The sequence below is a fragment of the Lissotriton vulgaris genome, chromosome 4_1 (assembly GCF_964263255.1).
Source record: "Lissotriton vulgaris chromosome 4_1, aLisVul1.2, whole genome shotgun sequence".
Taxonomy (NCBI): domain Eukaryota; kingdom Metazoa; phylum Chordata; class Amphibia; order Caudata; family Salamandridae; genus Lissotriton; species Lissotriton vulgaris.
In genome coordinates, this window is record NC_141691.1 from 72,415,106 (window position 1) to 72,427,917 (window position 12,812).

The 12,812-nt window shown below is 50.0% G+C and overlaps 1 protein-coding gene across 1 annotated transcript in view; it reads left to right on the top strand.

Moving 5' to 3' along the window:
• The window catches only part of EFNB1 (ephrin B1), a 100,306-nt gene that overhangs the window by 56,330 nt on the left and 31,164 nt on the right, over nt 1-12,812 (top strand). Inside the window, exon 2 of the mRNA XM_086918335.1 lies at nt 2,500-2,777. Within this exon, the coding sequence (XP_086774461.1) occupies nt 2,500-2,777 (278 nt within the window). The remainder of the gene's footprint in view (nt 1-2,499; nt 2,778-12,812) is intronic.

Here is a 12,812-nt window from a genome sequence, read left to right on the forward strand (position 1 = left end):
GTGAGACGAGCGCAGGGGCCGGGCCGTGACTGTTCACTTCAGCCCGTCATTGTGAGAGGCTGCACAGTAAGAGGGGAGTGGGGAGTCTGTCTGTCAGACGGTTCATCTCCACCAGACAGACGGCACTCTGCAGAGACATACGCAGCTCTGAGACAGCCAGCGCTTTAACCCGAGCCTCTCTGAACCTTTACCAGGCGCTGCGCTCCAGAGACAGCCCATAGTCAGCTTTCAGTAAAGCGGTCTCGCGGCTCCGCAGTAATGTGGTGTGCTGTGGCCCTGTCTGTCTGGCTGTCTCTGCAGGGCAGCCGTCTGTCTGCAGGGGGCGCGGGTTACCTCTGCTAAACGTCTCGTGTGTCTAGGAGCGCCCGAGCTCTGTCTGCTGCATTTGATCTGCCGGTGTCTCCATCCGGGTTGTTGACATGTATGTGTGGTGTGTGATGTCCCCCTCCGCGTGGCTCAGGACATGGACTCCCTGCCGTGACCGAGGGCCCCTGGTGGAGCCGTCTCTGCTCCAGGTGCTCTGCCGGAGTCTCTTAGTCATGTATTCATGCATGTATGTATGTATGTATGTGTGGTGTGTGACGTCCACCCCCACGTGGCTCAGGACATGGACTCCCTGCCGTGGCTGAAGGACCTTGGAGGAGCCGTCTCTGCTCTAGGTGCTCTGCCGGAGTCTCTTCATCATGTATGTATGTATGTATGTATGTATGTATGTATGCATGTGCGGTGTATGACGTCCACCTCCGCGTGGCTCAGGACATGGACTCCCTGCCGTGGCTGAGGGCGCCAGGTGGAGCCGTCTCATGCTCTCGTTCTACCTGCACTGATGTTGGCGACAGCAGGCGGGAGCTCCCCGCCCTGCTGTGCTGTCTCAGGGTCTTAGGTGGGTCTGAGGCGGGAGTGAGACCTGGGTTAGAGCTTTGTGTGGGGAATGTGGCAAAGACCGAGGTGGGTTTGAGGCGGGAGAGGGTTGAGGGCAGATCTAACCCTTGGTGGGCAACTCCGCACTGACAGCGGAGTTTGCAGAGTTTTGCCACTCCGCACTCTGCCGGAAGTCCGAAGTAGGCAAAAATACTCTGACTTCACCAGGTGGCCAAGTTTCCTCCCTGCCACCCACCCTAACCCCTGCCCGAGTCCTCCCCTTACTTGGATCTCGGCACGAGGCATTGTCCCTCCCCGGGGTGCCTTCTAGGCGCAGGAGGATTCTTTTCCTCCAGTGGGATGTAGAATGGAAACCCCTTCCTGCAGGACTCGTGAGGAGTGTGCAGGCTCCACGCGCAGTCCTAGCGAGTCCTGCTGGAAGGGCTTTCATTTCACAGCCCACTGGAGAAGAAGAATCCTCTCAGCACTAGGCAGGTGGTGTGGGTGTTGGTTGAAGTGTATGTGGGGATTAAGACCAGGCTTAAGGTGGGGCATGGGTTGAGGTGGGAAGGAGGTGAGGGTTGAGGTAGCAGTGGTGCGAAGATTGAAGCAGGTGTGGAGCGAGGGTTGAGGTGGAGAGCCGGGCATGGGTCGAAGTCAGTGTGGAGAATGTGGCACGGGCTGAGGCTGGTGTGAGGATTCACGTAGAATTAGGGTGTTGGTTAAAGTGGGCATGGGGGCTGCGGGCTCAAGACTGGTGGCCTTGAGTGAGGGTTGCGCTTGGCTGGCGCTCGCTCAGTATCGGCACAGACTTGGCTGCACTCATGGGCCTTGTGTGAGGGTTACGCGGGGCTGGTGCTCGCTCAGTATGGGCACAGACTTGGCTGCACTCATGGGCCTTGTGTGAGGGTTGCGCGGTGTTGGTGCTTGATCTGTATCGGGTCAGAGGTAGAATTAACATTAAAGTGCTTTCTAGAGCTGTGCGAGTGGTAGCATTAGACTGTGAAGGATTCATGGTTGAGGTAGACACATGATTTAATGTGCGTGGTCAGAACTATGTGGGACTGGGGGTTGGAGTGGGTGGGGGGGACAGGAGGCTGCATTCAGATTGAGGTATGTCCTTATGTTGGGACAGTGCTTAATTTGTAACAAAATAAGTGCCAGAGTCCTAGTCAGGAGGTCACTGCAGCTTGCTCCACCCATGGCCCCTGCCAGCACTGCCAGTGACTGTACCATCACACTGCTACAAATGTGACAGCCAAACTATTTCATGCCCCTAAAGCTGTAAGAATGGCTTGGGTGGCAGAAATTAAACATATTTTATGTATACTGAATTGATAAACACTTTTTTTTGTACTCTTCGGTAAATTAGACCTCGCCACCAAGTTGCAGACTGTCATAAGCGCCGGTGTTGACAGTTAAGTGCTGGTGCCGAGCACAGGAAACCACCAGCTCAAATTAAGCGCTGGTGTTTGCTCACACCTGAGGGAGACAAGGCTTCTTAATGCTGCTACCTGGGCAGTGCTGCTGCAGGGCTGGACTGGGGTACGGGGCTGAGATTAGGGCAGCTTCCTACAGCTTCACGAACTCTGATGTTTGCACGTCTTTCCCTAACTCTGGTCTTCTGCTTTCTTTCAGGTTTCTCCCTGGCAAAGGGCTGGTCATCTATCCAGAGATCGGGGACAAACTGGACATCATCTGCCCGAAGGGAGACTCCTCGCGACCGTACGAGTACTACAAGTTGTACCTGGTGCGGCGGGAGCAGGCCGACTCCTGTAGCACCATCATGGACCCCAACGTGCTGGTTACCTGCAACCGCCCCGAGCAGGAGATCCGCTTCACCATCAAGTTCCAGGAGTTTAGCCCCAACTACATGGGCCTGGAGTTCAAGCGTTTCCAGGACTACTTCATCACATGTAAGTCGCGGCGCCCCAGAGCCCGCGGGCTCCCACCTCTAGTACCCTACAAAATGTGTATGTTTGTTTTAGAGAACTCTGTGAACCCTTCTAATTCCTACTTTCTACACTATATCTAGGGCCACTAGAATTATGCGGCAGGGGAGGGACAAATTATGCAGCAAGAAAAGGCAAATTATGTGGCACTTTTTTGACAGTAGTACTTCATTATTTAGTACTTGTTAACACTGTCTGTCCATTGGGTGTACCTCCTTAGTACCAGTTTGAAATGAAATGTGGCTGAATGGTTAGAGCGGCAGACCTTGATGCAGAGGTGTGGCCCGGGACCAGGGTTCAATTCCCGCCTCGGCGGGTCTTGGGCTCAATTTCCTCAGACCTGATAATTCTCGCCTCGGTGCCTATTCTAATCATGGGTCCCACTCTGCAACTCTGGGCAATAGCTTGCTTAATCTCCACAACAGCCCCAGCAGCGTAGGGATGCCTGGCTTCACCTTGGGGGTGCCCAGGAGTGGAAATTTCACTGGGAAAAGCCAGGAAGGGTTCCACAGCGGTATGCGTACAGCGCCAGGAAACCCCGGTTGGGGTATAAGTGCGCTTTGCAAGTACAAATTCATTTAATTTAATTTCATTTCATGATGAGTTATGTTGCAAATGTGGCAAAATCTATAATTGGGGGGGGGGGGGACGCTGCAACCACACACTCCATACTTCCAGTGGCCCTGGCTATATCCCGGTCAACAGTTGGTGCTGTGCACAATGGGAAAGGGGAAACAGAGCTGTAGCCATTTTAGGAGACCTCTATGGCTGGGGCAGAGTGTGTTACATGATGGGTTTGTCTGGCATGCCAGTCATTAAAATGAGTGCCATTCGATTGGCTGAAAGCATCAAAGGCATCGATAGTCCTCCAAAGTACCATGGTAAAAAAAAAAAAACTTGCTGCTCGTAACACATAACTAGTGTCTTTTATACTTTCAGAACTAAATCACCTCTTTCACTGTTTCCAGAAATCAATATTTTGATTGCTTTATTTAAATCACAGTTTATTTAAAGTGTTTGGCAAGCCCTTTCTTTCTGCGGCTGTGGGGAACTCCGTTTAATTCATTCATACACTGGCTCACAGCTGCGGACTGTTTGGTGGAGAAGTGTAGATTGTTTTAGTAGTCAAACCAAAATATTGTGTTAGTAAGATCGACAAATGGACTTATAAAGTAATTTTTCGAACTGCTGCCTTGTTTGTTACCCTCTCGTAGATTGTCCACTCTTGTCGGTGCGCTCTGAACTTTTATTCTTTGTACTGAAGTAGATGTCATTCGGTGCAACACATTTTCTCATGTGTGGATGATGAAAGGTGGAGTCCAGAGTATTCGAGAGTCCATTCTTTTCATAGCTGCCAGGGTGCAGCCCGCCCCACCCCGAGTTGCACCTGAGCTGTTGCGCCCAGGTTTATAGTAAAACGAAACCGAAAGCCCCAAACTGGAGTGAGTCATCGGACTAAAGGCCAGCGCCGGCTAAAGTTGTCACATTTGGCACGAGGCCCCTTGGAATCTTACCTTTGACCTGCAGGGCACACCCTCCTCCGCTGCAGGTGCTACAACTTCGTCTTGGCGTTTGTAAGTCCACTTCCGGTGCAGAGTGACGCTAAGGCTTCTTTCTCTCTCGTGTTTTATTTGTTCCGGCCTGTGGTGAGTTGGCACCGCCTCGTATGACGCTCGTGTACTCTAGAAGTGAGCTCATGTGTTTACTGTGGTTGAACTGCGGGTTCTGGTTGGCATGGGACATGGAGAGGGGGCAGACGGGGACAGTCCTCTGATGTTTAAATGTTTGGAAAGCCCTTTTGCTTTACCACAGAGCACCCTTCGCCCTCGTGACCCTGAGGGGGCGGCACTGCCCGTGCCCCTGAGGATTGGGAGGCCGCCTGCAGTGAGTAGCCGGGGCTTGAAGCCCTCTTGCCTCTCAGTGGTAGCAGTGACCGAGCCCCAGGGCCGCATGGGAGGTGGTAAGGAGCATAGCAGATACATGCAACCCTGGCTATCGACGCCAAGATAGGCCAATGTGGAGTGTCACGAGCTGCTTTTTAATACAATGTAATGCATTCTCTTAAAGCCAGATGTCTGCAGCTGGCACACTTCAAGTTATCACCCACATAGGTATTACACAGGGGAGTCCCTCTGCCGATTGAAATGTGTGGTACAGTGATGGGCAAAGGGCAGTTTTTATGTGTATATTGACCACCTATGCACCGTTGCTACCTTACCTTGTTTCTATTGTGTAACCATTTGCTCGTCTTTGCACAACATGACTTGTTTAATTTTACTCCCTTAACTTTGTATCCCATTCTGTGTGTAAAGCGCTCTGATGTCTGTAAGGATCTTGTTTGCGCTCTATAAAACTTTCAAAATAAAAGTTGCTTTAAAAAGTAGACTGAAGCAGGGTGGTTCCAAAAGCAACACTGGTGGAAACAAAGTATCCTGGACTGTGACACAGGTGGAAACAAAGTATTCTGGACTGCAGCACAGGTGGAAACAAAGTATTCTGGACTGCAGCACAGGTGGAAACAAAGTATTCTGGACTGCGGCACTGGTGGAAACAGTGTCTTGGAACGCGGCACAGGTGGAAACAAAGTATCTTGGAACGCGGCACAAGTGGAAACAAAGTATTCTGGACTGCAGCACAGGTGGAAACAGTATTCTGGACTGCAGCACAGGTGGAAACAAAGTATTCTGGACTGTAGCACAGGTGGAAACAAAGTATTCTGGACTGTAGCACAGGTGGAAACAAAGTATTCTGGACTGCGGCACTGGTGGGAACAGTGTCTTGGAACGCGGCACAGGTGGAAACAAAGTATCTTGGAACGCGGCACAAGTGGAAACAAAGTATTCTGGACTGCAGCACAGGTGGAAACAAAGTATTCTGGACTGCAGCACAGGTGGAAACAAAGTATTCTGGACTGCAGCACAGGTGGAAACAAAGTATCTTGGAACGCAGCAGAAGTGGAAACGCCGTTTCTGTGAATGACTGAGGGGTTCCATGATGTTACTGGGGAAGGCTTGCATGTTGGGGCGTTGGTATGTAGCTAGCTTTGATTGACATGCTTGGAGGCACCAGTAAACGAAAACCACCCCAAATGCTGTGCTCTGGTGGCCGCAGTAGCTTTTTTTTTGCTGTGCATGGGAAAGGTGCCACCTCCTAGTTGTAGTTTAAGAAACATGTTCAAGTGTATGGCGTGAGTGAGCTTGTCTTCAGCCTGGGTGCCCTTCCTGGAGTCTCTGCCCTGGCTAGTGGTCAGCAAGTAGGGTAGGGAACCACCAATCCTGAACACCCTACCATCCGCACTCATGATGACATGACATGACAAGGCTACCAGGAGCTTCATCTCCACACAGCCTGACTGAGGTCTGATGGTTGGGCGTGTACCCCCGTCTAATGGGGAGCACTGAAGTACGGAAGGAAGGTATTCTGGGGTGCGAGGCCACCGGGCCAAGTCCGACCATGGACCGTGCACACAAGACGAGTGAATGGTGGACAGACCTTCCTCCAACACTGGGCCTTCATCCTTCTGTGCATTGCACAGTCGAGCACACCCATTGGGTCCTTGAGGCATGCACGCCTCATGTGCAGAACATGCTTTGTTTCGAGAAATGCAGGTGCAAAGACAGAGCTGGTGACAGTCTCCTAAATACCAAGAAGCATTGTTAAATGCAGTTATGAACCGAAAGCAGATACCAGTATCTCAATCTGATCTTACCATCTCATGTACCACCTGCTTAAAGCAGACAGTAGGGCTGAGTACACGAATGGCGTTCAAAAAAGAGAAAATACGTGGTTCTTGTTCTGCCCCCTGCTACATTAGTTGTAAAAGTGTAATAACCGGCACACGCAAATCCCGCAGGGGGTTGTATACTCTACTTGTCGCAAATGTCTGATCCAGGGCCTAAGAATGTTTACCCTTGAAGGGTGGGAGATGCTGACTAGAGGACCCGAGCTCTTCGTTCACTCCACCTCAGTAATTCTTTCGTAATAGGATTAAGGCGGGTCCTCAAAGTTTTATCAGGGCTTTAGCTGAGCAAGGAGAAGCTGTAAGAAGAGGAGGAAGACCCTACCTGACATTTGATTTGCATGGAGATTTGCATGGATGTTGTCAAGGAGAGCCACAGTCCTTCCTTTATGTTCACCATGGTTATGGAAATAGAAGAAGGTTTCCAATACTACAAATGAACTGTATTGGCTGGCCTCCTATTTCCATTGACTACTATAGAATAACTCGAAGGACTGCCGTCTCCTTCTGCTTGGTGAATTGAGGCAGTGGCAGACCTGGTTTAGACCGGGTGAAAGACGAGAGCGTCCCGGTGGTGGCTACGTGGAACCTCCTGCACAAAGAAGCACTGGTTCGAATTGTTGTTTCCATTTCGTACAATGACCACAACGTGCTTCTTACCTGTAGCCGCTGTGAAGTGCCGGGGGAGGGCGCATACCTCAGGTAAAACATTGACTTGCTGGGGGCAGTGAACCTAGACGGGGCTTGTTCAACTTCTTCACTAATTAATTTCCTGGTGCTTCAGTTCTCATTGGGTGAAGTGGAGGGCGGTTTGGCCCTGAGGGTACTTGAGGCCCGAATTCTTGAGAGCCACAATATGCTGGTTCCTGTGAGCGCGAGCCTTGTGCGGGGAACTGGTTTCAGAAGAGTGCACCATGCAGCCGTTACCACCTCACTAGCTCAACAACCCCGGGCGTTTCATGGTTGTTCACCTAATGCATTATGGAATCTCTGCGGATGTGGTTTCGTGTCTGGGATGCTTTTAGTGTGTTCTTTACCATGTCTTGCATTATTTTAGACATCCGACCTGTCCCTGGCATCACGCGTGTTCCAAAGGCTTGGTCATTAGATAGCAGAGCTATCCCTCCAGTTCTACGAATGCTCAAGGCTGGGCATTAGACAGTGCGGCCATCCCTTCTGTCACATTAGGAGCCCAGACTTTATGTAGCTGTTCGTCCATTACACAAGTGTTGGGTAGCAGGGATTTCTCAGGAGGCACAAATCACTCCGGCTTGGGCACTGATGGAAAAGATTGTCTGTGTGTTGTGTGTGACGGGCTCAAGCTGGAGGCAGCAGCTGGCATGCAGGCCCAGCGTATGGCTTCATAGGTCCCACCCTTTCTGGAGCCGGTCACCCATGGTCCCGGAGTTCCATTAAATGGGTTGTGGTTTGTGTCTACAGTATAGGGTATGACTTTGATCTGGTGCATACAATTCTTCAGCATCTACCCCCTCGCTCCTCGGTGTCCTAACTCACTCTAAGTAGGCAAATGCGCACTCCTCAGCAGGTTTGCACATTGCTTAGCAGTAGGCCTGGATGGAGTTCCACCATGCAGAACTCTGCGAAGTGGCCAAAAAACTGCAGCGTTGCGCGGAGTTCCCCAAGTGGCGGAGTGCTTTCAGTCGTGCCATTCACCCTGATTTTTAACTCTGATTTTTGTTGTTAGTTGCATAACAAAAAAAAGCAACAGCTATGGCTTCCTTGTATAGAATATTGAAAGTGCTTCCGTTCTGAAATGACAAAACTGTGAAAGTGCTAGATCGAGTCTCTTTGAAGTTACATCACAGGCAGTGAAGAGGGGGGGGGGCACTGCTGCAGATTTAGTTTTCTTTTTTTTTTTTGCCCTGAGGGTGAGGGCAGAAATGGAGAGCCCGAAAGGGACCCGTTTCAGCACCTGCTTTTTAGAACTGCACCCGGTGCAGAGCACCGGCAGGACCCGGCCCACTTTAGACCCTGCATCCCCTAACTCTGGGAGCACCCCATCTGAGGTCTTCGATTCCCACTGGATTTTTTATACCAAAAACTAGTGTTGCCACAGAAGCGCGGTAAAGGCCTCGTAGGGGTCCTCTGCGTCTGTCCCTCAGCGTTGTCCCATTCCCTCTGTCATGCTTGTTTCAGTTCTGGTTCTTTTCATCTGTGCTGTTTTTCCCTCCTTGCTGTCCTATCCTCTGTGCCATGTGCGCCCCCCCTCCCTTCCTAGTATCCTAGCTCTCCTTTCCGCCTCACTGGGATTGAGTACAATAACCCAAACGCACAGCGTCGGGAGAGCAGGTCGGGCCTGTCAGCCCCATCCCTCGCTCGCATGGCTGCCTCCTCTCCGTTCCCACACTCGGAGGGGGGAGGCGGGGGGAAAGAGGGGGGGCCTCGGCGTCCGCGCATCTTGCGCCTCGTCTCCAGGTCCGCGCTCAGGCCCCGCCCCTCACTCACTCAGGTGTTGTAGGCTCCGCCCCCTCGTGTGTGCCCTGGTACCTCCACGCCTCCTTTAGTTTGGCTCATAGCTCTCGCGCCTGCCTTTGATGTCCAAGCTTTGTCAGGTGGGTGACCGCCTCACGCCAGGTCCGCACGGATGGACGCCGTCTCCAGTCCTGAACTTTTCACCTACAAATCATTGATTTCTAGTGTGTTCGTGTAATTGATTCACCCAGAATGCATTGCGCTACACACTCTTTTCTAGGGCTGGAAACAGTGCTGGACTGTCAGGTGGTCGCCCTAAGCATCTTACCCATCTCAAACTAGCCTGGCTCCCAACTCTTTCTCCACAACAGCCGTAATCGGCAGCACCAGCGCGCGGGGGGGGGGGGGGGGGGGGGATGGCTTGTTTGTAGCCCCTCTTCTCCCTCTGTCTCGGATACCCAAGCATTGCCCGGTCCCACCCCTAACCACCCGCCCCCCAGGTTTGGCCTCTCGCCCCTCGCACAGCTTCCCATCAGGACCGACTCAGTGAGCCTTGCGCTGTGCTCTGCTTACAAGCCTGGCCCTGGGGCATGTTCCAAGGAGGAGGGAGGTCTGAGCCACAGCCACATATGTTTTAAATATTCCACATCTCTGCACGTTTAGAAAGAGCCCAGACTGTCGAACTCCAGTTCCAAGCTCCCACCATCCCAGGGCGACAGGAAGCCTGCAACAATACAAGTGTGCACCCATCTTATGCACGGCTTTGTCCCTCTACTGAGCAGAGTGCGGAGCAGCCTGGTACAGCTGCCCTCCACCTATTTTTAAAAGTCTTTTCCAGTGCCTAATTTGAGCCAGTCGTTTCCAGTGCTTGGCACCGGCACTTCATTCTTATCACCAGCATTTGTGACACTCTGACACATGGCAACTACTTTTTTTCTTTTACATTCAGCACTCCATGTGAATGCTTGTGTATATTCTAGGTCTCTTCCCTGTGTGCTGCCCCCTTCCGATACCTGCCTCCCCTGCTGCTGTGTTGCGCCCCACCTCTCATAGTTTGTCTATGCAGCACAGCAACAGATATGTTTGCTAGAGTAAGGGTTCTTTTTCTGTCTCCTGCATTCCACACATTGCATAAAAGCACAGGCTTTGTCGAACAAAGAACTTGTGGTGGTGGGGGGAGGGCTGTCTGCAGCAGTCACTCGGCTTGTCTCTGAGGCAAAAGGTGTACTTGGCACAACACTTCTCCTCAAGGCCCATAAATCAGCTTCTTGGGTAAATTCAAATACTAAATGGCTGAATCCTGGCCTAATAAAGCTTCCCCCCTTTATATTCTGGTTCTTCTTTATTCGTTTCAAATTCTGTTCAAAGTTTCCTAAGTGAAAAAGTATTTGAAAAGTAAACCATGCCATTTACAAAGATAACGATTGGGAACATTAATTTCAGTTTATAATTTGGAGGTACAATACTTTCTTTTGCTCCTGCATTTTGAAAACATTTTCTTCCTTTACGTTTTTTGAGCAATGTTACTGACCAACCTTGCCAAAGCCAACACCTCAGCTCTAGTTTATAAATGTGAGACCTATTGTATTTGCCAATGCTTGTTGTTGCAGGGATGTAGAGCTCCAAAGCCATGCGGTGACACATCAAGCAGCCTGTGGAAGGGAAAGGGGCATTGGCTTTATTTGGGACTGGTCTATAATATCACCCCTTACTATGGGAGTTTTGGGGGAAATAACTTGTCAGGAGTCTCCGGCAGCTCTCTGCCCGATGGGTCTGTGGCTGAGGTTGTTTATAGTCCAGATTCAAGACCTATCTGATGAATGTATGATGTTACAACGTATACATTTACAACACATGCCTTTACAAGGCAGTTTTTACATTGCAACATCCTTTACAACGCACTCCATTACACCGCATGACACCATCGCATTTTTAGAAATTAGCTTTACAACGCATTCCATTACATCGCATTATACCATTACAACGCATACCATTACATTGCATGTAAGGTAAATATTGGATAGTATAGGGGTAAAAATTACTATTCTAACTCCAGGGGGTGCAACAGTAGGGTAAGTTTTGGATAGTGTAGGGGTACTATGCGTTGTAATGGTATGCGCTGTAATGCCTGCGTTGTAAGTGTAGTGCGATGTAATGGTTGCGTTGTAAAGGATGTTTCCCATCTCTGATTGACACTCAGTTTAGGTTGTACAGAAACAATAAGCTGTTCCGAGCTCATTCATTAGTCTATCCTTTCCTAGCCCCCGCCCCCAACGCGGTTCCTCTCTTCCCCTCTCTTCTCTTGGTACCACGTTGCCTCCTTTCTCTTCTGCTCTCCCTCCCGTGTTCTTTTCTGTCTTCTCCCTCTGGGGCTGCTCTTCCTTTAAGCCCTGTTAGTGGCTCTTTAGGGGGTGAGGGCTCTCCGTGCCTGGTCTGACTGGTGCTTCTCTGTTCCTAGCCCTGCACTTAACATGTGTATTTGTAAAGCACGCATTCACCCAGAGGGGTGTCTTGGCGCTGAATAACAGATGTTTGTTATCCAACTCAATGGTATTCAATCCAAAGTTTATTGTATGATTACTTAAAACCATTACAAAATAGATAAAGCAGATAATATAAAATAGAATAAATGCACAATAATGGGGGAAGAAAAAGCCTTAAAGGGACTGTTCCTCTCCAAAAGCGAATATAAGTAACAGTATATAAAATATTGCGGATGAATCAAACTGGGTATCTTACTATAAAAGACAAATCTGTTTTTAAAAAAACCATAAAAACAGTAAAGTGCAATTCAATGTATGTACATTTTTTGAACATATAGTATAAAATGGGTTCTAAAGTGCCACAGATTCATGCCATTGTAGACAGATACTGTCCTATAAATGAACATTTATACCATAAAATGAATTGTTAGAGGGTAAACGCAATCCGTGGCAGGGCCGGATCCGGTTAGACATGGTTAACTCTTAAGCAGATAATAGATTTTAATGTGCAAGGAAACAAGCCATTGTTATAGAGACCTGAAGTACGATTTCCAATACATCGGGTTGAGCGCATTGCTGAGACCCGCTCAGTATATTTATTTCTTTTATTTTGAAAGTTTTATAGAGCGCAAACTAGATCCTTATGGATATCAGAGCACTTTACACACAGAATGGGATACAAAGGTATGGGAGTAGGCTTTTAAAGTGCAAGAAGGTTCATGGACGGGGATCTCTAATGGCTGCTGAGATTGGTGGGTATTAACATTAACAGATTATGGACCAGCATTATAAAGTTCCCAAATTTAGCAGTTTCTGTCACTGTTTCCAGGCAGTATAGAAGGGAGTCCGCCTCCTTGGCCGAGCGGATTCCGTGCTGTAAGAAGGGTCCGAGGCACATATTAAAGCAGGGCAGCAAAGTATTATATAGACAGGGCCGGACTGGCTGTAGCGGGCACCGGGCGTTTCCCCGGTGGGCCGCCAGGGTGGGGGGCCGGTTTTGAGCCCCAGTGGGGTTGTTTGTTACCGGGGACGGTAATATCGGCCCCCTGTAACAAAATCGGCCGAAAATGGCCCTTACAAACAGCCCGGCCGCACTATCAGCCCCCCGGGGCCAGCCGAGCTGTTTGCCAGGGCCGGTTTCAGTTCCCAGTCCTGCCCGGAATATGGGCTATGGGTTCCCTGCTATAATCCCACAATCTACACCTGATAACGCTTTTAAGGGATTTCCACAATGGATTCAATTCGCGGATTGGAAGCGGAACCAATCTTGCACGTTTAATCTGTTTAAGAGCGAGTTTGCCACTGCCTGCTGGAGATGTGGTTTTGCTTTGTAGTTCAGTTGTG